Consider the following 25,474-nt stretch of genomic DNA (forward strand, 5'->3'; position numbering starts at 1 on the left):
TCAGGAGACTCGAGACTATGTTGAGCACAAAGAGATTTACTCCGCTCTTCTCCTGGGCACTCTGATGAATGGCCACTCACCTCAAATCAAACAAAGGGAAACTGGAGAGAAAACCTTTCCCCGGTGAGTTGATTGCTTCTATGGAGCCGTGAAGGGGTGTGCCAACAAAGTACCCAAACTGCACTGTTTTCTAAATGAAGGGTATTATTTAAATAAGAATAAACATTCTGATGAATGAAAATAAGTGGCCAGAAACCCCCCCCCCTTTTTTTTGATGGAGTCTTTAGGGTGTGGCCAGACCCTTAAAAGAGAAGTGGGCAGTTCTAGATGGATATGCCACTGAAGTAGAAGTCCTTAATGTAAAGACTGGAGAAAAGATTTGCTTCAGGAGGATATTACTTTTTAGATCTAACTCTGTTTCCATTTGATTTTTTAAGGAAAAGTACTTCCCTATATTCCTTCTGACTGCATGGGCCTGTGTGGCTGTGTGTTTTCTCTGCTCAGTTCGCTGTACTAGCTCTGCCACGGAGTGGTGCCCCAGAAAGGACACGAGAGGATGCCACCTACCTTTCATGGCTTCTGCTGCCTGAATGAGCTCAGTCACGGCGCCAGCGACTCGCTTGGAGAGAGCAGCCAGCTGGTGCTTGAGTTCCGGGGTTGGCTTCTGAAGAACCTGTGGGTGAAGAACAAGCCAAGTGCATGAGGAGGACGGCAACCATTGTGACAGGAAGCACCCTCACTGGTGGACACAGCTGGACATCCTGTTTAGGTTGTAACTTTGCCACCAAGTGACTTCAGAATCTTGGGGAGAATGAAAAGTTGGGAGCCAGGGGTTTCTCTAAAGTCCCTTCTGATATACTTCCTTAAGATTATATGGGAGACAAAAATCCTTAATTGCCTTTTATTGATACCATCATTGTCTTACATCTGTACTTTTATTTGTACATAAGATAAATATATGCACCTGAAAATTACCCAGTGCTACCTAAGCACACTCTGAGTGGACACAAAAGCCGGAGGGCAGCTGGTACTTGTGATAAAACAGCCAATGTGGAACCAGAAAGAGAAATGGATGACTCAGGTGGGATCTTGGGGACAAAATCAGCAAGAGAGCCATAGCAACCAACTGATCAGGAGGGTTGTTCCAAAGGAACAGTCCATTTCCAGCGTTTTCACTGCAAGCCTCGCTGGGAAGTCACGAAGACTTTCCCTCTTCTGAACTAGTTCACAGGTTTCAAAAATGTTTTGCTTTTTTGTGTTGTTCCTCCGTCCCCCGCCCCCCCCCCCCACGGTATTATAAAAAGATATTGAAACTCCAACCCCAATCCAACTTAAAAGGCATCCCAGCTGAATTCTTCCCCAATTCTTTCAAGCTGAGAACTAAGAAATGGGAGGAGAGCTCCTCACTGACCTCCACCGGGATTTACATTCTGACTTACATCATCTTGTTCCTTCCTAATTTCAAAATTCCTCTTCCAACATTATTTTCTGCATCTCTTCCTGCGTGCAGTGGTAATCTTCAGGTTCAGAAATGTTTAGACATGCTGGCGAAAAGCACAACTGCTGTCTCTCTAGACAATTCGGAGCCTCTGAGCAGGGGACGAGGTGTGGGCGTGGGGGTTGGATAGGCCTGTGTTTGAACCTGGCTTTGCCTGCTACTGGTTTGCGACACTGGGTGGATTACTAAACCCCTCAGAACACATTTTCTTACCTGTAACACTGAGGTAATGCTGCCCCTCAGGGCTGCCATAAAGTTCAAATGCAGTAACACATGGGCAGTACATTGCACAATGAGACCCCACAGTTCACTGAATGTTAATTCCCTTCTTGGGGTCCCATTCCCTCTTTTACCCAGCCAGGTATCATACTGATTCTCAGGAGTCTGGAAAAAATGCCTTTTGGACCCTAGCCAAACCCTTTCATACCATAAGAGAACCATGATAAAAATCTGGTGCTGGGGAGTTAATGTGGTTGTATTTTGACCAGCTCAAACATACCAGCACCTAGAAGACATTGCTTACATACTCAACCTGATTTGTCAAAGACTTTAGAACAACACCTCACATGCCTCTATTCCCACCCTCCTTCCTCTTATAATCTTTCAAATTTTATATTTGCTACTGTTAACCTCATTCTCTCACCCTAGGGTTGACACATATCACTATGAAGAAATTAAGAACACAGTACAGACTTGTGAAGAAATGAACAAATAAATGGAGGAGTGAAAAAGACACCAACACACTGCTGGAATAATTCCTAATGTGGTGGCTTCCTAGACCAGTTCTGAAACAACACTAGAACCATGGGAGGTTGAGAGAAGGGTTAAGTGCTTTTTGCTTTCTAACACAGCCATGTAGGTTCCAGAGTCAACGTGCCTCTGCAACCTTGGTCCAATTACTTATCCTCTCTCTAAACTTTATTTACCAATTAAGTGATCATAACAGTTCTTTCGTTATAGAGTTGTGATAAGACTATATAGAGATATATAATTTAATATATAATTTAGAACAAAAGATTCACACGGGATGAGAGTGAAGGGATGGCAAAAAATTTTCATGCAAAGGGGAATGAAAAAAAGCTGGGGTAGCAATACTTATATCTGACAAAATAGACTTCAAAATGAAGGCCATCACAAGAGACAATAAAGGTCACTACATAATACTGAAGAGATTGATTCAACCAGAGGATATAACCTGGTAAACATATATGCACCCAATATAGGATCACCTAAATATATAAAAAAGTTTCTAGAGGACTTTAAGGGAGAGATTGACAGCAATACAGTAATAGTAGGGGACTTTAATACCCCACTGACTTCACTGGATAGATCTTTCAGACAAAAAATCAACAAGGAAACAGTGAATCTAAGCGCCTATAAAAATATATCTAAGATCAGATGTATTTAATTGACTCTTATGGAACATTTCACCCCAAAGCTGCAGAATATACCTTCTTCTCAAGTGCACATGGGTCATTTTCAAAGACAGACCACAAGTTAGGACACAAAACAAGTCTTCACAAGTTCAAGAAGACTAAAATCGTATCAAGTATCTTCTTGGATCACAGTGGCATGAAATTAGAAATCAACTACAGTAAAAACACTCAAAAACATTCAAACACATGGAGGCTAAATAGCATGTTATTAAACAATGAGTGGGTTACCAATGAGATCAAGAAAGAAATCAAAAGCTTCTTGGAAAAAAAATGAAAATGAACACATAACAACCAAAAATCTATGAGATACTGTGAAAGCAGTCTTGAGAGGGAAGTTCATAGCACTACAGGTCTACCTCCAAAAGCAAGAAAAATTATTAATAAAATAAACTATCTAATCCTATAATTTAAAAAATTAGAAAGAGAACAACAAGAAAAGCCCAGAGTAAGTAGAAGGAAGGAAATAATAAAGATAAGAACAGAAATAAATGACAGAGATTAAAAAAACAATATAAAAAATCAATGGGCCGAAACCGGTTTGGCTCAGTGGATAGAGCGTCGGCCTGCGGACTGAAGGGTCCCGGGTTCAATTCCGGTCAAGGGCATGTACCTTGGTTGCGGGCACATCCCCAGTAGGGGGTGTGCAGGAGGCAGCTGATCGATGTTTCTCTCTCATCGATGTTTCTAGCTCTCTATCCCTCTCCCTTCCTCTCTGTAAAATACCAATAAAATATATTACAAAAAATCAATGAAACCAAGAGCTGATTCTTTGAAAAGATAAATAAGATGGATGAACCTTTAGCCAGACTCATCAAAAAACAAAGAGAGAGGACCCAAATAAATAGAACCAGAAACTTTCTTGTCCTGTCCAGTGTGTGCCTATAAAAGAGCCTTTAGTTCTGAACAACTGTTTGGAGCTCCCTTCTGTTTGCTAGGTGGGATGCTGCTCCATTCATGAACTGTTCAATAAAGCCGATTAGATCTTCAAATTTACTTCATTGAACTTTTGTTCTTTAACAATATAGAATGTTCTTAGCAGCTTTATTTGTAATAATTAAAACCTAGATACAACCCAAATGCCAATCAACATGTTTATAAATAAATTCTGGCACATCCATATGATGGAATAATATCTATACTAATAAAAGAGTAAGATGCAAATTGACCGTACCTTCGCGACGCCCACCAGCCAATCAGGAGTATGCAAATTAACCCAACAAAGATGGTGGGTTAATTTGCATATGCAGGCGCCGAGTGGCTGGGGGCGGGATACTTGCATCGTCGCCATGGCAATGACGCAGGCATTCCGCACCACCCCTGGCCGCTCAGGGCATCTGGGCAGCGTGGGAAGGCGGAAAGGCGGCTCCGGGCCGGAGTGGAAAGGCAGCTCCGGCCGGAGCGAAGGTGGTGCCGGCAGCCAGGATAAGGAAGGCCCATTTCTGCACAATCTTCGTGCATCGGGCCTCTAGTTTGTCAATAAAAGGCAACAATTTATTGATACACACAATATGGATGGAAAGTAAAATACTGATGCTGAGTGAAAGAGGCCAAAGAGGAGTACATGCTATATGATTCTATTTATTAAAAAGTCTAGAAAATGCAAACAAATTTATAATAACAAAAGCAGATCAGTAGTTGCCTGGAAATTTTTAGTAGTGATGGATCTCTTAATTATTTTGATAGTTTTGGTGCTTTCACAGGTGTATTTATATGTTGATACTAAAATTGTACACTTTAAACATGTTCATTGCATATTAATTATGCCTCAATAAAGCTGGAAAAAATTAAGGGTGTGGTGGGGAGATTGACATCACCTAAGTGGAGTGGTGAATAACTTCTGTCTTTAAAAGAGCCTTGATAGAGAAACAGAACTGCTTCTGTGTACACCATGGCTCCCTAAGAAACAGTCATATGATAAAGTACCCTACTGAGATAAGGCAGGAGGGAATGAGTTCTATTTTTATTCTGCTATTAAATCAATATGATTTCTAATAGCAGGCAACGGACAGAACCAAATTAAAGTTCTGCTACTGGAAGCAAGGGTAATTTTAACCCTGTCAAGGATCTCATATTGTGGGTTTGCAGCAATATTGAACTGTGATTGCTGCAGAGGCCAAGTGGCTGCCTATAAACCCGCAGTACAAACTTTATATGTGACACTGCTCAAATGGGCATGCCTACTGCTTCATAAAGCAGCTCCCAGAGCAGCAAGGAGATGGTGCTGCCCCTATTATTGTTGATTGCTAACAGGATTCTCCAAAGAAAAGGATTCCCCAAGGAGGGGTTTTCAATTTGGAGCCTCAATTCCAAAAGGACCCAGCTGGGTGTTTGGGTCTGAGAACCCTTTCAACAGCTTAAGGGCCCTTTTGTGTGTGTATGTGCTTATGTTTCTTTGATAAGGGTAGGGGAGGCAGAAAATGGGTTTTCAATTCAAGGGGGCCCAAGATCCACAAAAGGTGAAAAAAGTTAAAATCATGAAAGTTACTTGCACCTCGATATTCACGGGGGGAGAAGGGTGGAGAATGGGATTGATAAGGCCTATAAAATTCATTATTATTTATAGATTTCTTTAGAAAATAAAGTTCTGAACCAAATGAAACAAACATTAACAAAATTAGTTAATTACAGATGGTGGACACATGGCTGTTGATCTGACTTTCTGCATTTTTTAAACCTTTTCTATAGTAAAACTAAAATATACAAACCAGGCAAACAAAGTTAGGAATCCTTGACGCCAGGATATTTGAACTGAACAAGGCTAAAGCAGCATAATGTCCCAACATATTTATGTGACCAAATTTAGGAAAGGCAGCCCACTAAGGAAGATCCGGAACCTCCTGGTACCACCTGAAAAGTGACATCAATTTATTTCTGTAAATTGCTGGATACTTTCCCCGAACCTTAACTTCTACTTTCCTTTTTTCCCTTTGTAAAAATTAGACAACTACCTGTTCTTTCTTCAGCTTCAGGAACCTTAGTAATGTTCTTTGATCAATTAAAACAGAATTCGAATTTTCAAGTGACTGGGGAGGGTTGTCAGAGTTCTGATGTAGGTAGACTTTCTTCTCAGAATGGCGATACTGTGATCATCTCATTATACGTGGTCTCCCCATACAGACGAGAACGAAGAGGGCAGGATGGTGGTGTCTCTCGGTGTGTAAATCTCTAGTTTTTAATTGCCTTTTTATTCACCACCCTTAAACAGCTAATATAATCTTAGTATTTTTTTCTTCTACCTTAAAGATAATTTCAACAAAAATATGATGTCGTCTCTAAACTGGCCAATTTGGCTTTCCTATCCTGGTTCTGTCCCTCAAAGTTCCCTCAGAAATAGACACTGGTGGACTCGACCTTGCTATGGTTCCTGGGGAGCAGGAGAGAAACCAAGATGGCGGCATAGGTAAACACCTAAACTGCTGCCTTGCACAACGATTTCAAAACTACAACTAAAAGACAAAACGGACATCATCCAGAACCACAGGAAGGCTGGCTGAGTGGAAATTCTACAACTAGAAGGAAAGAGAAAAGCACACTGAGACTCAGAGGAGCAGCAGGAGGCAGAGGTACTGAGACGCGGGCATGGAGAGGGCTGGCAACTGAGTGCGCGGCTGGCTTTCTCAAGGTGGAGGGAGACAAAAGCTCCCAACTGCATTGAACTCCAGTTCCGGGTGAGACTCTGGGGACCCAGACTCATTCGGGAAGAAACTGGATTGTCTGGCAGCAGGCAGAACTTGAGGGCAGCTTTCTCTCAGAGGTGCTTGCAGCGATTACCACAGGACACTGAGACACAGGGGCCTATTAGGGCAGGGCTGAAGGGAAACCAATGCTGTCTGCTCCACCCTGAGACTCTGCCCCATCCAAGCTGAGCACAGAGGCTTTTGCAAGTCTTGTCTCATAAGGGGGTCTCCAGCATAGAAGTTCTCCCAGCGTAGACACAGCTGATCCTCACAGCCAATTGGCTTGGAGGTCAATTCCTCCCAGTGATACCAACAACAATCAAGGCTTAACTACAACAAGACTGTGCACACAGCCCACAAAGGGGTGCACCAAGAGTGTCCACCTCAGGTAACTGGGGAGGCTGAGCTACTGGGCCTTATAGGACATCTAGCACACAAAGCCACTCTATCAACTCAGGGAAGCAGCCAAAATGTGGAGACAAGGAAACAGATCACAAATGAAAGAAATGGAGGAAAGCAAACAACTGCATATAGCATTCAAAACCACAGTTATAAGGTTACTCAAGAATTTTCTAGAAAAGGCCGATAAATTTAGCGAGACCCTCGAGGATATGAAAAAGGACCAACTAGAAATTAAGCATACATTGACTGAAATAAAAAATAATATACAGAGATCTAACAGCAGACTAGAGGATTGCAAGAATCAAGTCAAAGATTTGAAATACAAAGAAGCAAAAAACACTCAACCGAAAAAGCAAAAAGCAAAAAGAACCCAAAAATATGAAGATAGTGTAAGAACCCTTTGGGACAACTTCAAGTGTACCAACATCCAAATTATGGGGGTGCCAGAAGATGAGAGAGAGCAAAATACTGAAAACCTATTTGAAGAAATAATGAGCGAAAACTTCTCCCACCTGGTGAAAGAAATAGACTTACAAGTCCAGGAAGCACAGAGAACCCCAAACAAAAGGAATCCAAAGAGGACCACACCAAGATACATCATAATTAAAATGCTAAGAGCAAAAGTCAAAGAGAGAATATTAAAAGCAGCAAGAGAAAAACAGTTAATTACCTACAAGGGAGCACCCATACGACTGTCAGCTGATTTCTCAAAAGAAACTATGCAGGCCAGATGGGAGTGGCAAGAAATATTCAAAGTGATGAATAACAAGAACCTACAACCAAGATTACTCTACCCAGCAAAGCTATCATTCAGAATTGAAGGTCAGATAAAGAGCTTCACAGATAAGAGAAAGCTAAAGGAGTTCATCACCACCAAACCATTATTATATGAAATGCTGAAAGGTATTCTTTAAGAATAGGAAGAAGAAGAAAAAGGTAAAGATAAAAATTATGAACAACAAATACATATCTATCAACAAGTGAACCTAAAAATCAAGTGAATTAAAAATGTGATGAACAGAATAAACTGGTGAATATAATAGAATCAGGGGAGAAGGGGTGTGGGAAGAGAATGGGCAAAAATCGTACACCTAAGGATGAGGACAGTGTGGGGGAGGTAAGGGCAGAGGGTGGGGTGGGAACCGGGTGGAGGGGAGCTATGGGGGGAAAAAGAGGAACAATTGTAATAATCTGAACAAGATTTATTAAATTAAAAAAAAGAAAAGAAATAGACACTGGTTCCCCTGCTTGTGCATCTCCACTTTCCTCATTTCCTGTCAGTCTCCATCAGCACTGGCCCCAGCAGTGCTGTGGCTCGAGGGCCTCTCCGTGAGGAACAACCTCCCTTGCTCTCAGCCTCATCTTTGCCTGTATTTCTTTTTCTTTTTTTAATATATTTTATTGATTTTTTACAGAGAGGAAGGGAGAGGGATAGAGAATAAGAAACATCAATGAGAGAGAAACATCGATCAGCTGCCTCCTGCACACTCCCCACTGGGGATTTGCCTGCAACCAAGGTACATGCCCTTGATTGGTATCGAACCTGGGACCCTTGAGTCTGCAGGCCGATGCTCTATCTACTGAGCCAAACCGGTCAGGGCTGCCTGTATTTCTTTGAAGTCTGTTTGGAGAAGGAGTTAGGGGGCTAATAATGTGAAATGAAAACTCAGTTTTAGCAGCAGCTCCAAGAAAACTACCAATATCCACTGTTTAGGTGACAGGAACATTGTCACAGGGCCTCTACAATTGTAAGCAACCTGTAATTTCCTATGTTTGTGGTAATTCCCTGGCAATGGAGGCTGTTTTCTTCCTATATTTTTATTAGAAAAATAACCCCAAAGAGTTTGTCTAATTTTTTAAACAGACAAAAATGAATACATGAGCGAATACGTGCACGATGACATTTTAGTCATGTTTCCTTGGAAGTAAGAACCATCATCACGTGTCATCAAGAGGCAACAACATCCTTGCAAAAGATGAGATGATTTTTTGTAAGTTTCATACAAGTTTTGATGTCCTTTAGCTTTTCTTCCTAGTAATGATTTCATTTTAGCACCAATTACCTTCACACCCTAAACCTCAACCCAGCCATGGAGAAACAGGACATTTAAATTTCTATCATAATTACAGGTTGCGATGGCAATAATTGCATAGAAAGATGAAAAGAAACTTATGTGGCAGGTTTTTAACAGACACATCCACCACCCAGATTTGCAACAGAAGATTTAAGAATCCTGCTTCTCTGGAAGGAGGAATTCATAACAGAAAATGAATCTATTGAATAATAATAGATCTGGTGGCCCAGGGTCATAGACACCAATAATTCTAAATTCTTAAAAAACTACCAGATCTTTATCCGTTTCTGTACATATTGGTAGGACCTGGTGAAGCCCAAAAAATGGATGTAGGAAGCAAAGTGGCAACCCCTGAGGATGATATTCAAAATCTTTGACCAGAAAGAACTTTCACAAGCCATTCCTAAGTATCCCTGCCCATACTGAGTGGTCTGTTATTCAAACATGCGGACCAAAGAGAGCTGAGTCTGTGGCAGACTTTAAAGCTGCTTGGAAGCCCTCTTCTGTGGCGTTCCAGGTTCCATATGATAAACAGGGTCACCCAACCTGCTCTAGCTGCCCTCCTTGTAAATGGCTTATCCACTGAGATTATGGATCCATAAAAGGCAGAAAATGGGATGGGAGGACACAGGTCTAACTGAGCATTTTGAAAGGACCCCGGAGCAAAAGGGAAATGAAAATCATGGAGCTATTAGCTTTACGGCTCCAACAGCTCTAAGGCCAGAGAACCAAAATAACACCTTGGCCTCTCGAACTGCACTCCTTTAGGGGCCCATGATCAAACACTGGCCAAGAAATCAATGTCTCAATTGTAACAAATTGGAACACTGGAAAAGAGATTGTCCTCAAAGGCCTTATGCAAACTTTTCAACATTAACTCAAATGCTCCCATATCAATCCCCAAGGATTCCCCCATATGGGCCCTCCCACAGTTAACGGGGCTCTCTGGCATTCTCCGGTAAGCTAGTAACAATACAGCAGGTCCTCAAATAATGTCATTTTGTTATAACCTTGATAAAAAAAATCAATTCCCAGCCAAGGACTCTATCTGTGTGGAGTTTGCACGTTCTTCCTATGTCTGCGTGGGTTTCTCCGGGTGCTCCGGTTTTCTCCCACATCCCAGAGATGTGCACGTTAGGTGAATTGTGGTATCTACACTGTCCCAGTCTGAGTGTGGGTGGGGGTGAGTGACCCTACAATGGAAGGGCGTCTTGTCTGGGGTTGGTTCCCGCCTTGCACCCCGAGCTGCTGGGATAGGCTCTAGGCATCTGTGACCCTGAACTGGAATAAACAAGTTGATAAAGAATTATCTGTTTTTATTAACCTTTCTTAAATGTATGTATAGCTCACATTTCTTTCAATGTTTAATATTAGAAGTGTTTTGGGTCTTTATTTAGAAATGTGATGATGTTTCTGGAATCAGAAATATTGTAGGAACTCAACTCTTGTTTATATCACTTAGTACAACTGGTTTCATTTTAAATCCCTTTGCTTAAAGTTAAGTTTCCAAGAGCCTATTGACAACATTAAGTGAGGACTTACTCTACTTTCCCAGGACAGCCAAAGGGAAAGAAACTAAAATTACTTGAGCTATGCCTTCTCCTTTAAACTCCACCCTCACTGGACAACAAAATTCTCAGAGTAAAAAGGAAGTTTCCATAGTGGGGACATCTAAGAAAGTTTAGAGAGAATTTTACCTCAACGAGTACAAATGACTCTGGGACCTTTCACTGAAAAACATTCCTTTCTTTGCTCTGTAACCCAGCACCAATCAGTAGGGGGAGACCTCCTTTCTAAATTAAAAGGGCTAACGTGTTGTTTCCAATAGAAACCTCCCTTTAGAATTTCCTGACCAGCCCGAACCTAGTCTTTTATGTTCCTTAGTGTCTCTTCTTGACATAGAAGAGGAAGAATTCCAACAGAGGTCCCCTAAGTTAATTGAAGTGCCTGAAAATCTAAGGACTGCCCTTTTTTTTTTTAAAAAAAAAATGTTTTTATTGATTTTTTGAGAGAGAGAGGAAGGGAGAGGGATAGAAAGATAGAAACATTGATGAGAGAGAAAGATCATTAATTGGCTGGCTCCTGCATGCCTCCCACAGGGGATCAAGCCCACAACCTAGGCATGTGCCTTGACCCGGAAATGAACTGGTGACCTCTTGGTTCCTGGATCAACGCTCAACCACTGAGCTACATCGACTGGGCTAAGGACTAGCTTTAAAATTGACATTGGAAGAATAAAGAGTGCAGAACCTATAGAGACTCAGGTAGACATAACTAAATCTCTCCCTAAATTATCTCAATATCCACTGAAGCCTGAGGCCATACAAGGCCTCACACCCATAGAAGACCTAATTGCCAGGGGCTAACTGTTCTCTATGTTGAGAACAGGATGGTGATTTGTCCAGGATTTGAGGGACCTGAGAGCTCTTAATAACATACAGATTTCTCGGTTCCCAGTTCTAACCCCGAACACTGTTGTCGTCAAGTTCCTCCAGACTCGGCGGCTCACTGCCGCAGACCCCTGTTCAGCCCTCTTCGGCATCCCTGAGGACCCCACAGCCAATATCTACTTGCCTTTACACGGAGTAAGTGACCGTGTACCTGGGCAGTCATGCCTCAAAGGTACAGAGGCCCCTCTTAGTTCTCCTAAGTATTTCACCGAGATTTAAACATCCTCCAGGCCCCAGGGAAATTGGCCTTTTTACAACGTGTAGATAACCTCTTGCTGAGCTCAGTTACCAAAGAGGTGTCCATGGAAGATTCCATTGATTTGCTGCAACAGTTCACTGACAAGGACACAAAGTCTCTAAGGAAGCATTTCAATGATCTTTGGACAGTGTTCATTACCCAGGTCGTGATCTCAGTGCTGAAGGAACGCAGCTGTCTCCAAAAGGAATTAAGCTAAGCCAGGGATTTCCTAGACCCACAACTAAGCAACAGCTTCGTGGATTTCTAGGCTTGCCTGGTTACTGCCGATGCCCTCACAGTGGCAAAGAAGCTGTTAGAAAAATGTGTTTCCCCCTTAGGGTGTACCTTCCACAATTTCCAATGATCACATCCTTGGGCAAATCATGTGAGCCTTGATGGAAAGATTTGCAAGGTTCTCAGAGTTATCACTGTCTTCATCCCCCTTGGTCGCCAGGCAAGGTAGAAAGAATAGGACCCTCAAATTTAAAATCTCTAAACTTGCTGAAGCTCCTGGACTCCCCTAGCCTACCGTATTGCCTTGGGTCTTGCTGAGTGTTCACAGTACCTCCTTTGGGAACCATAATCTCACTCCACACAAGATAGTCACCAGCAGACCGATGCCTAGTGGTTTTCAACCTTCTGTTGATCCCTTGCTGTCTCATGCTAGTAGGACCAGCTGCCGTTAAGTTTCTAATGCTCCAGCTTATCATCAATAGATGCCACCCCAGATCCCATTTAAAAGAATCCTGTTGGTCACAGCCTAGAGCCTGGTGACTGGGGATTCTAGACACATCATCAGAGGAGCCCTCGAGCCCCAATGAACGGACCTTACCAGGTACATACTCCCGCCCACTGACGCTGCTGAGCAGTAGAAGGCCCCGAGCTATGGGTCACAGCTAAGGAAGACTCCACCTGACATTGCACAGACACTGCACACCTACAACTCACTTTGACGAGGAAGAGAAACAGCTGACATCAGTGAAGACTGCTTCCACCCAAGGCACGGGATCAAGACTGCACACTGTAACCAAATGTGAAACCCTTTCTTCTTGTCTCTTTCCTTTGCTCCAGCCTTGGCCTGGAAAGATGATGCCACCCATCATCCCCATCTCCCAGACCATTGCCACGGTGGGGGGTTTACCTGTCAGACTTGGGACTTGTTATCAAAACTCCAATCTGGCCATGAACAGTGCACAGTGGAAGAGGCCAATGCCTGGCAGGACTCTGTCCTCAGTGGTTATCATTCTCCTCAATGGCTGGTGCATAACAGGCCATGCCTCTTAGGTTATCCAACTGTTCACAAATCCGCACAGACACAGTCCTGGGTCAAATCACCCGAGTTTACACTGTCGAGTTAGAAAGGACCTACCATGATTCAGAATTCACTTCCTTTGGCAAGTCCCTACTTCCCTAGTTTGAAATAAATAAAAATAAGGCTATAACCAGGATCCACTCCTTTGCTCTGAAAACATTGCAGAATCCACTGCTAAAGCAACAGTTGCCCAACAAAAAACCTTTCAGTCTCTGTCCGAAGTTGCTCTTAACAACAGAAGAGCCCTAGATTATCCTTTAGCTGAGCAAGGAGGTGTCTGTGCTGTGGCCAGCATGCACCTGGATTAACGCTTCTAGCGAAACTGAAACTCAGTTATGTAAGACCACGGAGCAAGCCATGTGGCTTAAAAAGGTGACTCCCTCAACAAGGTATTTCGAATTTCACTATTTGATTTTGACTGGTTTGGGTCTTGGGGACTATGGCTCCAAAGTACATTCCAAATACTAGAAATTACCCTTTTTATGTTTATCATCATAACTTCTCTGGCACATTGTGTTCTCTCAAAAGCTCTAAACACATGTTTGCAGCCACTAACCACCAAGCAAATGATCTACGTAAGATTGGATTGTCAGGGAAGGAACGAAGAGAAGGACAGTCTAAAGAGAATGAACCTGGTTTTTTCCCAGCTGCCAATAAGGTGCTCAGTTCTTCCGAGGAAGCTAAGGCCACGGCGTTGGGGTGAGGCCCTCTTCATCCTGTGACTAGCACCACTCCCGGCAGCGCTTGCCCAGCATTCTCCCTCACCATGGCCTCTGTCTCAGAGCTCGCCTGCATCTACTCGGCCCTTATCCTGCACGACAATGAAGTGACGGTGATGAAGGATAAGATCAATGCCCTCATTACAGCAGCTGGTGTAAATGGTGAACCTTTCTGGCAAGGCTTGTTTGCAAAGGCTCTGGCCAGTGTCAACATTGGGTGTCTCATCTGCAATACAGGGGCTGGTGGACCTACCCCTGCAGCTGGTGCTGTACCAGCCGGAGGTCCTGCCCCCTCCACCGCTGCTGCCCCAGCTCAGAAGAAGAAAATGGAGGCAAAGAAAGAAGAATCTGAGGAGTCTGATGATGACATGGGCTTTGGTCTTTGTGACTAAACCTCTTTTGTAACACTTTCAACAAAAGCTGACCTCTGGGGCAGGAGGGTGGCGGGGTGGGGGGAGTGAACCTGAAGATGTGACCTGTGAATGTCATAGGGATTAAGCAAAATCATCATGACCTGTGACTATCACACCTGTGGCTATCACACAGGGACTCTGAGCTGGAGTCCCTGTCACTCCAGAACTGCAGAGCTGGAGCTGAGTGTGGTGCTCCTGCCTTCCATTTGATCACATCTCCAAGGCAAGCTGAGGGTCTGATCAAAAGGGAGGGACTGTGTCAGAGAAAACCCCAAACAGGCCCAAATGGAGTCCCTGTGCTAAAGCCATGACACCAAAGCAAGACTTAATATGGATTTAATTGCAGTTTCAACCTTCTCCAGGAATGTAATCTCAATCAGTCTGGGGTCCTCTGGTCAGGACCAAGGCGGTAATCTGTCACGTAGGACTTCCCTTCCCTCTGAGGAGGCGGAGCACACTGCCTGGAAAGGCCCTGGCCTTCCCTGACCTCCCTCGTTCTAAACGTGCTCCTGGGGGAGGCAGGCATAGACATGCACCCGATACACTTTCTGGTCCGGCCCTTAGGGTCTGGGGTTGGGGGAAGGGGCAAGCCACCCTAGGAACTGGGAGTTGGTGCAAGCCTGAGGCTGCCGTGTGGGCCATCTACCAGCCACAGCCACAGCCACAGCCACAGCCACCACACCCTTGCCAGTCTTCATTTCAGCCTTTTAACCAGGATCTACGCAGGTGCCCCAGGCAGGCGGAAGGTCACCAGAGGAAAGGAAGTGTCATTGTCAACGTGATCTAAGCCATTCGTCAAGGACTAGAGGAAATTGTGAGAGGCTAGTAGGTCACCCGCAGCACTGGTGATGTTTTTCCTAACTTGTTGTGGAGGCTGGTGTGGCTCTTTCAGGAGCCTTCTGTGTCCTCGTGGGACAGACTGGGTCTTCCAAAGAGGACCTCCTGACACTTGTCCCCACCTGCTCTGTCCCTCACTCCGCCCACCCCCCCTTCCATGTTAGTTTTGCCTCTTTGGTGCAACAGGAGAGCCAGGCCCTTCTGGACTCTCCCTGCCGCTTCCCCAGCCTGCACCTGAACCTCAGTGCAGCCGCAGCCTCACACTCAGAGCCTGAACAATGCCCTCAGAGGGGTTTGACCAAGGAAAGGATGGTCTGCGCCGAATGAACTCTTCTCCAGCCCAGGCCCACGCCCCCACTCACCACCAGGACGTGCTCCAGAAGGTCCAGGTAGCTGAGGGTGCACTCCGTCCCGTACCGCAAGGCTCTGGCACGCACGTCCTCGCTGACATCAGGGTGGAAAGATGCTTGCTGGAGAGAGAAAGGAGCGTTGACATCTTAAAACAGGAAGAGCCAGCCGGAGGACCAGGTGGGGTCTCCGGCCCGGCAGTGTCATATAGCCTGGATCCTGGATTCTGGAATTCCTGCTGCCTCATGTCGGTGACCTCTGAGAAACCTGCCCTGACCCCCTGGATAGTGGGGTGTTCCTCCACCATCCCCTGCCCCCAATCTCCACAGCAGGCTCCTTCCAAGTCTGTGTCTTGACATTTTTAGTGCCCTGGAGCCAGACAAAAGCAAGTGAATCTGGTCCCTCTTATCTCCTTTTCCCTTTCTCCCCCTCCCGCACCCCACCTTTTATGAAATGTTAGAAACTCCCAGACACTGAGAAGTTCAGGAAGGATACATGATTAGGGCTTACACAGGAGATGTGCGGCCCCAGGGTCAGCTGCGTCTCTTCAGAGCTGTGAGAAGTCCTGCCGACCCGCCCTGTTCACAAGCTAATCGCGGCCAGGCCCTCTCGCTGTGACCTGACCACGCCGGGGTCACAGTGCATCGCCCAACCAGGCCCCTGGCTCCTGGGAACCTTCAGGCAGCGAGCTCCCCAGAACCCTCGGGTGCCTCGTATTACACAGGCCCAGATAAGCCGAGCAGGACGTATGGTGAATGCAGCACTTGGCGCTTTTCCCGTGCCCTCGTGACCTGCCGAGGCGAGTCATTCACAATATATCATTTCAGACGGCACACCCCCTCACGGGGTTGTTCGATCAGCTACAGAATGCCCCGCTGAATGTGAATTTCAGATAAATAATGACAAAAGTGTAATGTAGGTAGGGGGCACCTTATTTTTAATTTGCTAAATCCAGCAAGCCTACCCATTTAACGACCTTTCTTCCTTTCTGTGTATTCTTGTATGCCCTCTCAAGTTCTTTCCCGACTTGTGAGGGCATACAAGAATACATAGAAAACTGTAAATAAATCACAAATCAGGACACACAGGCATCACACACTTGGGTAACAGGTCAAAACGGACGGGGTATAGTAACCGGACTCCACATTTCTTCCAGTCAAGCTCCCCTTCCTAGGATGGGGGGGGGTGTTTGTGGGACACCTGTGGGCTCTCCCCATACCTGCCACCCTGCCCCCACCCCCCTGAGAGAAGTAGGGATAATTCAGTGGCCAGCATCTGTCATTCACGAGTCCAGTTTTACTCATCTGAGGACAAACTGGCCTCGGAGGCAGGAGCCATGCCATGCCCATAACTACAGCTTAACCACGTTAAGAGCCAAGTTCTTCACTGCCACTACACTGTGTCATCCTCGTTCCCGTGTCTCCAGGTGTGAGGACAGAGCCCCATGTCCGCTCTGGTGAGACACACTTGGGGAAGACGCAGACAGCGATGCTGCCTAGTGTCACCTCCAGGGGCTGATGTGCAAGGCCTTCATTCAGGGCCGTGTGGGAGCTAAGGCTGAGGTGCTCTTGTCCACTGCTGCCGGCTCTGTAACTTGGCAGGGCATTTTGGGAGAGCAAGCCAGCAGTAATTAAAAAGTCCTATCATTTTACCCACTAAATTCTAACTTCTGGGAGTCTTGCCTAAGGAAATAATCCAAAACATAGAAAAAACAGATATGCCCAAAGATGTTCCTTGCAGTAAAGTTTATGATAAAAAAAAAAAAATGCAGACAACCTAAATATCCGATGATAGGGTAAAGATGGTATTCATTAACAGAGTATTTTGTGGTCATTAAAAGCATCAGTTACAATGGCTCATAGCAACATAGAAACAACCATCTAATGTTAATTGTTAACAGTAGATATAAAATAGTATATAATGTAAACCTGTGCACATGGAAGTAAGATCAGAAAGCAGCAGACACTAGAATTAATTTAGGATGTAGGGAAGTCTCCACCTAAGGAATTAGTGTAATCCTTCCTTCCTGATAAAATGGGCCAGTATATAACCTACTGCATTTTCATATCTGCCCTGGATTCCCTGCACAGCCTCACACGGCAACCTGGCCTGCTGCTTGGCACAAGGGTTCCTTCTCCATCCACCATTCAACATCCCTGGTATGCTATATATTCCCTATTGCATGCACCTCACTTCCTTTCTGCAAAGGGGTGGAAATACAGGAGACCAGAGGAAATGTAAGTGTCAGCCTGCTAAATAAATCCTACCCCAGCAGGAGCCTCAGGGCTCAGCAGTGACGCTTGTCAGCAAGCCTGGCTGTTGTTTTTGTCCTGAAAAGTCAGGATGGCCCGATCCAGGGAGGAGCTGAGGCTGGGCCAATGAGTTTTTAAAACGTAACCTCCCCTCCTGCAAACAGAGGAATGTGTATGAAGAAAGAGACTGAAAGTAAGAGCTGCTTGCCATTTACAGCTTGATCATTTCCCCCCAAACGTCCCCTTTTCATTTCGTGCCTGTAATGGAGACCAAGTGCCTGTCGCTGCTCAACCACAGTGACCCTGAGTGAGCGTGGTGGCTGGGAGGCCACAGCAGCAGAGACAGACTGGCTGCGAGCTCAGAGACCTGGTTTCAGTCCCGGCTCTGAGAGTAAGTAGCTGTGTGACCTCGGTCATGCCACTCAATCCCTCTAAGCCTATTTCATCATCCATCAAATTAGGAAAATTCCCCTTGCCCTTCCCATCTGGGGCCAAATAAGAATATATATGACAACCCTTCCAAAACTGCGAGGTGCCCTGCATGCACACCTGGGTGGCACTGGGGCCACACCTTGCGAGGCAAGTACTATTCTCTGATTGAGACTGGAACCCCTTTTGGAGTCATCATTTTCTGGAAGGCCGATTCCATTAAGCACATCAAAATGACCAATACTCATGGCCTCAGAAGAGAGTCTAAACTCCCTGGTCCAGAACACGAGGTCCCTCATGAATGTGACGCTACGACTTTGCCACCCACTGCCCCCACCCTCCATCATGCCCAGGAAACAGTAAATTGTCTCCCACACGAGGCCCTTGCACAACACCTCCAACTCATCCTACCTCTTCTGAGGAACCATCAGGTGGACCCTGTACCCGCTGCCCTCATGCCCCATGCTGCAGTAGCTGCAATAGCAAGTTTTCAACTTCTGTGGTCCACCCCCTGCTCACCATTGCAGGGGGTTACCAATCAATCACTGAGCAGATGTCAGAGTCCCTGGGGCAAGGCTGGTGCTCAACGGATGTAGGGGATAGAGAGCTCTCTCTTATGGCTCACTTTCTTAATAGAAAAAAATAAACTGACGGTCATAAAGCTCAGGTCTCCCCAGCTCCCTTACAAAGCACTGGCTCAGGGCAGCTGCCCTAGTTTTCTATCTGAGAACCAGAAGAGTTTCTCCAAAATGCCTGGCATAGAGAGCAAAAAGGCAGTTCCCCAACGTTCTGCTCTGTTCCTCTAATCGACTTCCTCCCCCGATTACGGCAGCACCCCTCCTAGCACAGAATGAATGACCTACGGAGGCAGGAAAGGGTACAGGCAGGCTTTCATTTGGAGGGCCTGGAACAAAAGGACACTGTCCCCATTTCCTGCTGTCAGAATGACCTGCACTATACTCTCATCTGTTAAGGCAGAAGTGAGCGCAGCTAAGTCAGCAGGGTGACTCCATCTCTTCACACGCAGAACTAACTTAGCATCTTTTTCCCTCAGGCTGAAGCGCACACGCCTTCAGCATGCATTTTAGTCCATACTTCAAGGTGCTGAGCTGTTCCTGTGTACAAACCCCGCCCCTTGCCTTCTCCAGACTAAACCAAACAACTCAATCATGACAGAGAACTATCCATCCATCCAGAACAGCACCAAGGCTTTTACCTTGCAAGCCATCAGCATATCTGACACGGCTTTCCGGCTCAGATTAGCAGTGGCGATCACGTCCTCCTGTCTACACGAGTTCCCAGCTGCTACGGCTTTGGCTGTTGCCATGGTGATACCTTTCGTCAGCCTTATAGATTCTTCAGGTGATGATGTCTTCTCAGGTACTTCTTTTGACTGAAACACCTGGAAGTTAGAAATGGAAGAGGTGAAAAAAATAAAAAAAGGGAAGGACAAAAATAATTTATTCTTTTCCGACCAGGCTGCAGCTCAGAGTCTGAAAACTGAGCTGGCAACAGGAAGAAAGCAAAAGGCAGGAAATGAGAAATTTAATGTGAGCATAGTAATATCGTTCTTGCTTTCCAGATTCATGGATCAGCCTTGAACACCTATACTCAGCATTTAGGAGAACAATGAGGGCAGAGCGATGTACCCATAGCATTAACCCACGTGTCTGTCTGCAAAAATGGGTACTCAATGTGTGTAAACATCCACCCCAGGGAAGGTGGGTCTGTGGCTTCCCAACCCCAGAAACTCTGCAGTCCCGATGCTGGCTGACCTGGATGCATCAATCTGGACTCACCTCTCTCTCTTTAAAGGGGTGTGGGGCTGGGGGAAATGAAACATCCCGCTTCTTCTATTCTTGGCCTGTCTTACAAATATAACTGCATAATTGCGCGGAGGTGTTCATGTGGAGTGTGCCACAGTGACACTGTGAATTATTTAACCACACATCACACACACACACACACACACACACACACACACACACACACACCCCTCCAGAGGAGCTGGAACAAATTAACCATGGCAAATTAACCATACCACTTCAAAGTTCCACCTGTCAGTCAAGCCAACCCGGTCATGCTTCCAGCCCATCGGGCTTGTCTCCCCACCATGAGTGCCTAGTGCCCTGGCTGTGTGCTGAGTGTGCACCTGTCCCCGCCCATGAGGACTCCCGCACCAGTTGGGGCTGCTGTGTTCAGTCCTGAGCAGCCATGTTTCAGCAGGGAAGTCTTCCCTGATCTCATTTGAGAAAGGAGGGCCCAGCCATCATCCTTGCCACATGCCAATCAGTGTCAAATATCACTTTCCCTAAAAATGGGCAGCTGCAATTAAGGCAGAACCCCACCCCCCAGGCCCACCCCTGAAGGCTGCACTGGAATGAAGGCCACACTTACAGAGCCCTCCACAGGAATGTGGCCCTCCTGGCTCATGCTCTTTGGAACCTCCTGTGTCCACTTCAAATCTGGGTCCATTTAAAATCACACTGGGATACTTAGATTGACCATGTGTCTATAATTTCCCAGGAAAGCTCCACATTTCAAATTTTCTCCCATTGCCATTATTAGGCCCACTCACATCTGTCAGAACATGTGTCCAGATGTTGGTAGGAAAGCCCCAGCCCATGTGGGCAGGTAAGTTCCAGGTAGCAGTACTTAAGGACACCACCTGTATTCCTTAGCACAACATTAACCAAGGTGGGTTCATTAAAGACAGGAGAAAAGAACATCAGGCTCCATCACCAAAGCCCAAGAGAGCCACTCATTTCCACTGCTGACCCTCAAGGGCTCGTGACCTTCACAGGTGACCTTGTAACGATGCAGGACAACTGGCAGCAAAGGCCAGTCCCTCATCCCCACCTCCAAAAAGAAGTTGAATCTGTAACCAGACCTCCTATTAGAAAGAACTGTTTGAAACACTCATTTCCAGCATACTTCTGTTTCCAGGGATTAGGGTGAGTCAGTCCAATCATCACGGAACCAAAACAACCACAGGTAGATATCCACATCACAGTAGCGCCAGGACCCCATCATTCAGCAACACTGGAGCCAGGCAAGAAAGAACACAGGGTGGACTTCTCTGAAATCAGACACTTCAAAGAGAAGGGAGCTGGGGTTTAAAGGGCAGTGTCTCAGGTGAAGGCATCCAGGTTCTTCTATTGGCAAATCTCAGACTCCAAAATCCACACATGAGCAAGCGTGAAGTGTTGCTGGTTGCAACGGGAATCCAGAGGGTCTGTGAGTGTGGCTACACTATTGTAGATGATTAAAACTCAAATAGCTATACTGACTTTTCCCTTTGCCAGGAATCTTCTGTAATGCTTTGGTTTCATGCTGCAATTTTAGAGTCATTAAACCTGAATTGTCCTACGTGATACATTTCAATTGATTCCTTAATTACAATTATAAATTGATCCTAACCAAATTCTGGGGTGGACAGTACCAGGTTGGATTTCGGGCAGGCAGGGGAGTGAGCCTTCCTAGTTCAGGCGCTCCGGGTAGAACCTCTTTATCCTCACAATCTCAGGAAAGCCTGGCTGGGGTCAGCTGTTGGACATGGGTGCCCCAGGGAGGTGATGTTGGCTCCTCACCGTGAGCTCCTGCTTCATGTACTCGATCGTGGCCTCAAGCGCCCGGGTGCCCCGCGTGGCCTCGTCCTCCACTGCCTTCACAGTCTTGAGAAGGGAGGTGACATTGGTCACCATCACCTGCATGGGAAGAAAGGCTGAGAGGAAACAGTGCACTGGGGTTCATCCCTACCCCTTCCGTTCCAGATCTGATGCCATGAGCAAAACCACCTTTCCTTAAGCAAGAAAGGAGCTCCGATGTGCACCCTGTGCTTCTCTCCCCAGCACTCCTCCTGCATGCTCGCCCCTAGTTGGGGCTCCACTCTACCTTGGCAGCCCCCTTGAGCTGGTACATGGAGGGGTCATCGGCGGGCTTGCTGGCAGCTCCCTTGGTAGCACCAATGAGGTCTGAAAGGGCCTTGGCCACGTCTTTGATGGCGTTGATCAACACCACCTGAAAGAGCAGGAAGCCCCGGTGAGCAGCACCCCAAGCAGTCACCTATTGGCTTCACCTAGAGCACATGCCCAATGGCAGGCTGGGGGCATCTGGGTGTCTAAGTCGGTGGCTCTCAAACCTGCAACTCACAGAGTCCTGGGAGCCACCCCTGGGCATTCTGATGCAGGAGTCTGGAGGAAGATCCATTATCCAGACTTTGAAAAGCTCTCCCAGGCTATTTGACATGTTTACACACCTCCTAGAGGGCAGCTCTGTGGACACACTGCCTACGGAAAGAATGAACGTGGCTAAGCAGACACCCAAGAGGCAGCACCATTTACCTGTGCTCTAAATTGGTGACAAAAAATGCTGAGAACAAAACATGAGCCTCATATCCCGGCCTGCAAGGCCTCCCTGGCCACCCACCTGCATCTTCGGCTTTGGTTCCTGGATTCTCTGACTCACTCAACATGCTAAAGGCACATGGGCCTTTCCTCTCCACTGGAAGGCCCAACCCATCCCCCTTTCAGGGCCTCCGCTCCTGCTGTTCTCTGTCCGGACCGGACCTGGCTCTTTTCATCCTGCAAGTCTCAGCTCAAATGCCATGTCCTCAGAGACCTTCCTGGACCACCCAAACTGAATCCCGGCCACACTCACCTACACCCGCACCCACACTGCAACCCCATCAGCTTGCCGTTTTATTTACAGCATTTATCGGCATGTGGAATTATTTTAGTATTCACTCTCTTAAACACCTCTGCCTTCTCCCCTGACTTGGATGTAAACTTGGATGTAAGATCCGGAGGGCCGGCCTGGACTCCTGCCTGTGAGTTTACACTCAGAACAGGGCCTGACACATTTCTGTGCACTCAGCACGTGCTCGTGGAATGAGTGAATACACAGGTGTGTACCCACAGAACATAGCATCTTCCCTCTTCTAATGAAACACAGACTGTCTTCCAGTGTGCTAGACTTGGAACCTGAAGTGGCAGCCATACTCAGGGACACGTGACAATGGACATTAAACTCTTCTAGGTCCAGGTGCTACAATCACAACTCCTACTTCAATAACAACAGCAACTTCACTTTATTGAAGGCAGTGTTCCAGGGGCTGAGCCATGCACCGTACACATATTATCTCATTCAGTCCTCACCACTGCCATTTCAATTGGGAACTAAAATGCTTATGCCCACACTCCCAGGACTTGGGAGTGGAAAGTTGGGACTTGAACTCTGGTCAATGTGACCCCAAGGGCATGGTCTTCACCTCCAGACTATATTACGCTCTACAGCTCTGGCTCCTACAAACGAGCTCATCAACACCAGCCCTGCCCATCTCCCCGCACTGCTGTGAGGATGAACTGGACAATGTACATGGAAACACATATTAGAAATTGAGAGGCCCTGTCAGCTGCAAGCACAGGGACACTGAGATTTCACAGCCCCCTTCTCCATCCCGTGCCTTCTCACCCACAGGATGCACGGAACCGTGGCCAACCTCTGAAACCAGGGCAAGTTGGGCTGTGATGGGGTTTATGGGGAAGGGCTGATATGTGGGGACCTCACACTGATTCCTGAGCCGGTAGCAGGGAGAGGCAGAGAGAGGAGGCTGAGGGACAGAAGCATCAGAGCTGCCACTATCCCACCTGCCCTGTCCCATCCCTGGTCACTGGACAACTGGCTGGAAAGTGGGGACATTTCCCTCTAGAAGTCTCATTAGAAATTGAAGCTTTAGGATATCTAGACCACTTGGGAGTTAAGACTGAGCAAGTCAATACATTTCTCTGTTCAAAGATTTAAACAGTTTCTGGCCAAGTCACTTCTCCTAAAATTGAGCCAGGCTTAGAGAGCGTGAGTTGCCACCCCAAGGATGCATTTTCAAGCTTTTTCTTCCTCCACAGAAGTAGGAACAATACCGCAGGGATTTCTGTGAAGACTTCGAATTGCAGAGGGCAGCTCTGATGCTGTCAGAGAGAAATCCAGCAGAAGGAGTAAAGCGGCCACCTTCGCAAGGTTCCCTCAGGGCGCCAGGCCGCATGGGAGCAGAGCTGGTGGCCTTGTGCTCATCAGAACAGTACCTGTCGATGACCCAGGCACAGAGTGGCGGGGAGCTCTCTACCCATGTTGTCCAAATGGGCCCAACAGACTGGTTTACTAGTCTATTTGTTTCATCAGTAAAAAGGAAAGTGTCTACATATGATGGTGCTGGGATAGAGAGAACAGAGGGAATGTAAGTTTTGCACTTGGCTGTTAGTTTAAAAACAGGTGAGCATACTATCAACAATAAAAAGTATATTAAAATAAATAGATAAAATAAATACAAAAATCCAAAACAACAACAACAACACAAAAACACAGATGAACATATATTTGATGGGTATCCACTATGTACTGGGAGCTGTGTTGGGGCTTAGGTTTCAAAGATTAATAAGCTGTGATTACTGTTTTTGATAGCTGACAGGGGCTGAGGGACATAGGCAGATAACGCCAATGAAACTGCTAAATCAGGGCAGAGTATAGGAGCACAGAGCCCTTCCCTACCCTCCACTTCTCTCTCCCACTTCAGAGCCAAATTTCTCAGGTAGGGTGTCTACAGCTGCTGGCTCCGTTTCTTACCCTCGCCGGGCTTCCCTGCCACTCCACATGAACGGCCCTGGTTGGGGTCACCACTGCCCTCCAGCCAGTGGCCAGCTCTTAGACCTTCCCTTTTCCTGACTCCTCAGCCATCGCTGGGTTGGAACACTCCTCGCTTCACATCAGTCTCCCTGGCTCTCCTCCTAGCAGCTCTACCTGCTTCTCGATCTCCTTACTCATCTCTTTCTCCTTAAATGTTCTTAAATCGTGCATTCCTCAGGGCTCCGCCTGAAGCCCCCTTCTCCTATGCACATGTTCCCTGCTCTGGGGTCACAGTCTGTGTGGCAACCACGCTTGAATCCACATCCCTGTACCTGAGCGGGCTCATGCCCACACACTAGCGGTGCCTGCATGTCCCTCTGCCACTTCTAATTCAACATGCCCCAAACGGAACTTACCTTCATCTCCCGCCCAAGCCAGCTCCCTCCAGGGAGCTCCACCCCCACTCACCGATCTAGCCTGAATGTGGAGTCAGCCCTGCCCCTCACTCTCCCTTATCTCCAAATGCTCACTGCATTCAATTTTGTACCAAGCTCAGCTGAGTCTTCTGCACAGATTCCTCACAAATCTGTTGGCCTGACCCCTCCCCGCAGTCCATGCCACAGTCCTGCCTGGATAAGGTCGTTCTACTGTCCCCAAACCACGGACAACCTCACACACACACTGTTTGCTTCCAAGTTCCCGTTTTGCCTTTGGCTTCTTCTAAGGCCTGGTGTCAGTGTTTGTGGGATTACCAGGACCCCCCATTTCCC

General features: G+C 46.5%; 2 protein-coding genes across 11 annotated transcripts in view; one reads left to right on the forward strand and one right to left on the reverse strand.

Annotated features, from left to right (window-relative positions):
- Nucleotides 1-25,474, reverse strand: part of TLN2 (talin 2) — a 425,239-nt gene that overhangs the window by 21,525 nt on the left and 378,240 nt on the right. For all 10 annotated transcript variants that reach the window (XM_080659814.1, XM_080659812.1, XM_080659811.1 and 7 more), the window contains 5 exons: nucleotides 21,981-22,106; nucleotides 21,677-21,793; nucleotides 19,303-19,488; nucleotides 15,420-15,527; nucleotides 568-673 (listed from right to left, as the gene is read on the reverse strand). In XM_080659814.1, the coding sequence (XP_080515940.1) occupies nucleotides 568-673; nucleotides 15,420-15,527; nucleotides 19,303-19,488; nucleotides 21,677-21,793; nucleotides 21,981-22,106 (643 nt within the window). The remainder of the gene's footprint in view (nucleotides 1-567; nucleotides 674-15,419; nucleotides 15,528-19,302; nucleotides 19,489-21,676; nucleotides 21,794-21,980; nucleotides 22,107-25,474) is intronic.
- LOC308253904 (large ribosomal subunit protein P1-like) lies at nucleotides 13,855-14,199 on the forward strand (the record flags this gene model as incomplete). The annotated part of the gene is made up of 1 exon (XM_080679668.1): nucleotides 13,855-14,199. The coding sequence occupies one exon, from the start codon at nucleotides 13,855-13,857 to the stop codon at nucleotides 14,197-14,199; it is 345 nt and encodes a 114-aa protein (XP_080535794.1).

This window comes from Plecotus auritus, assembly GCF_963455305.1.
Source record: "Plecotus auritus genome assembly, chromosome: 1".
Classification (NCBI taxonomy): Eukaryota; Metazoa; Chordata; class Mammalia; order Chiroptera; family Vespertilionidae; genus Plecotus; species Plecotus auritus.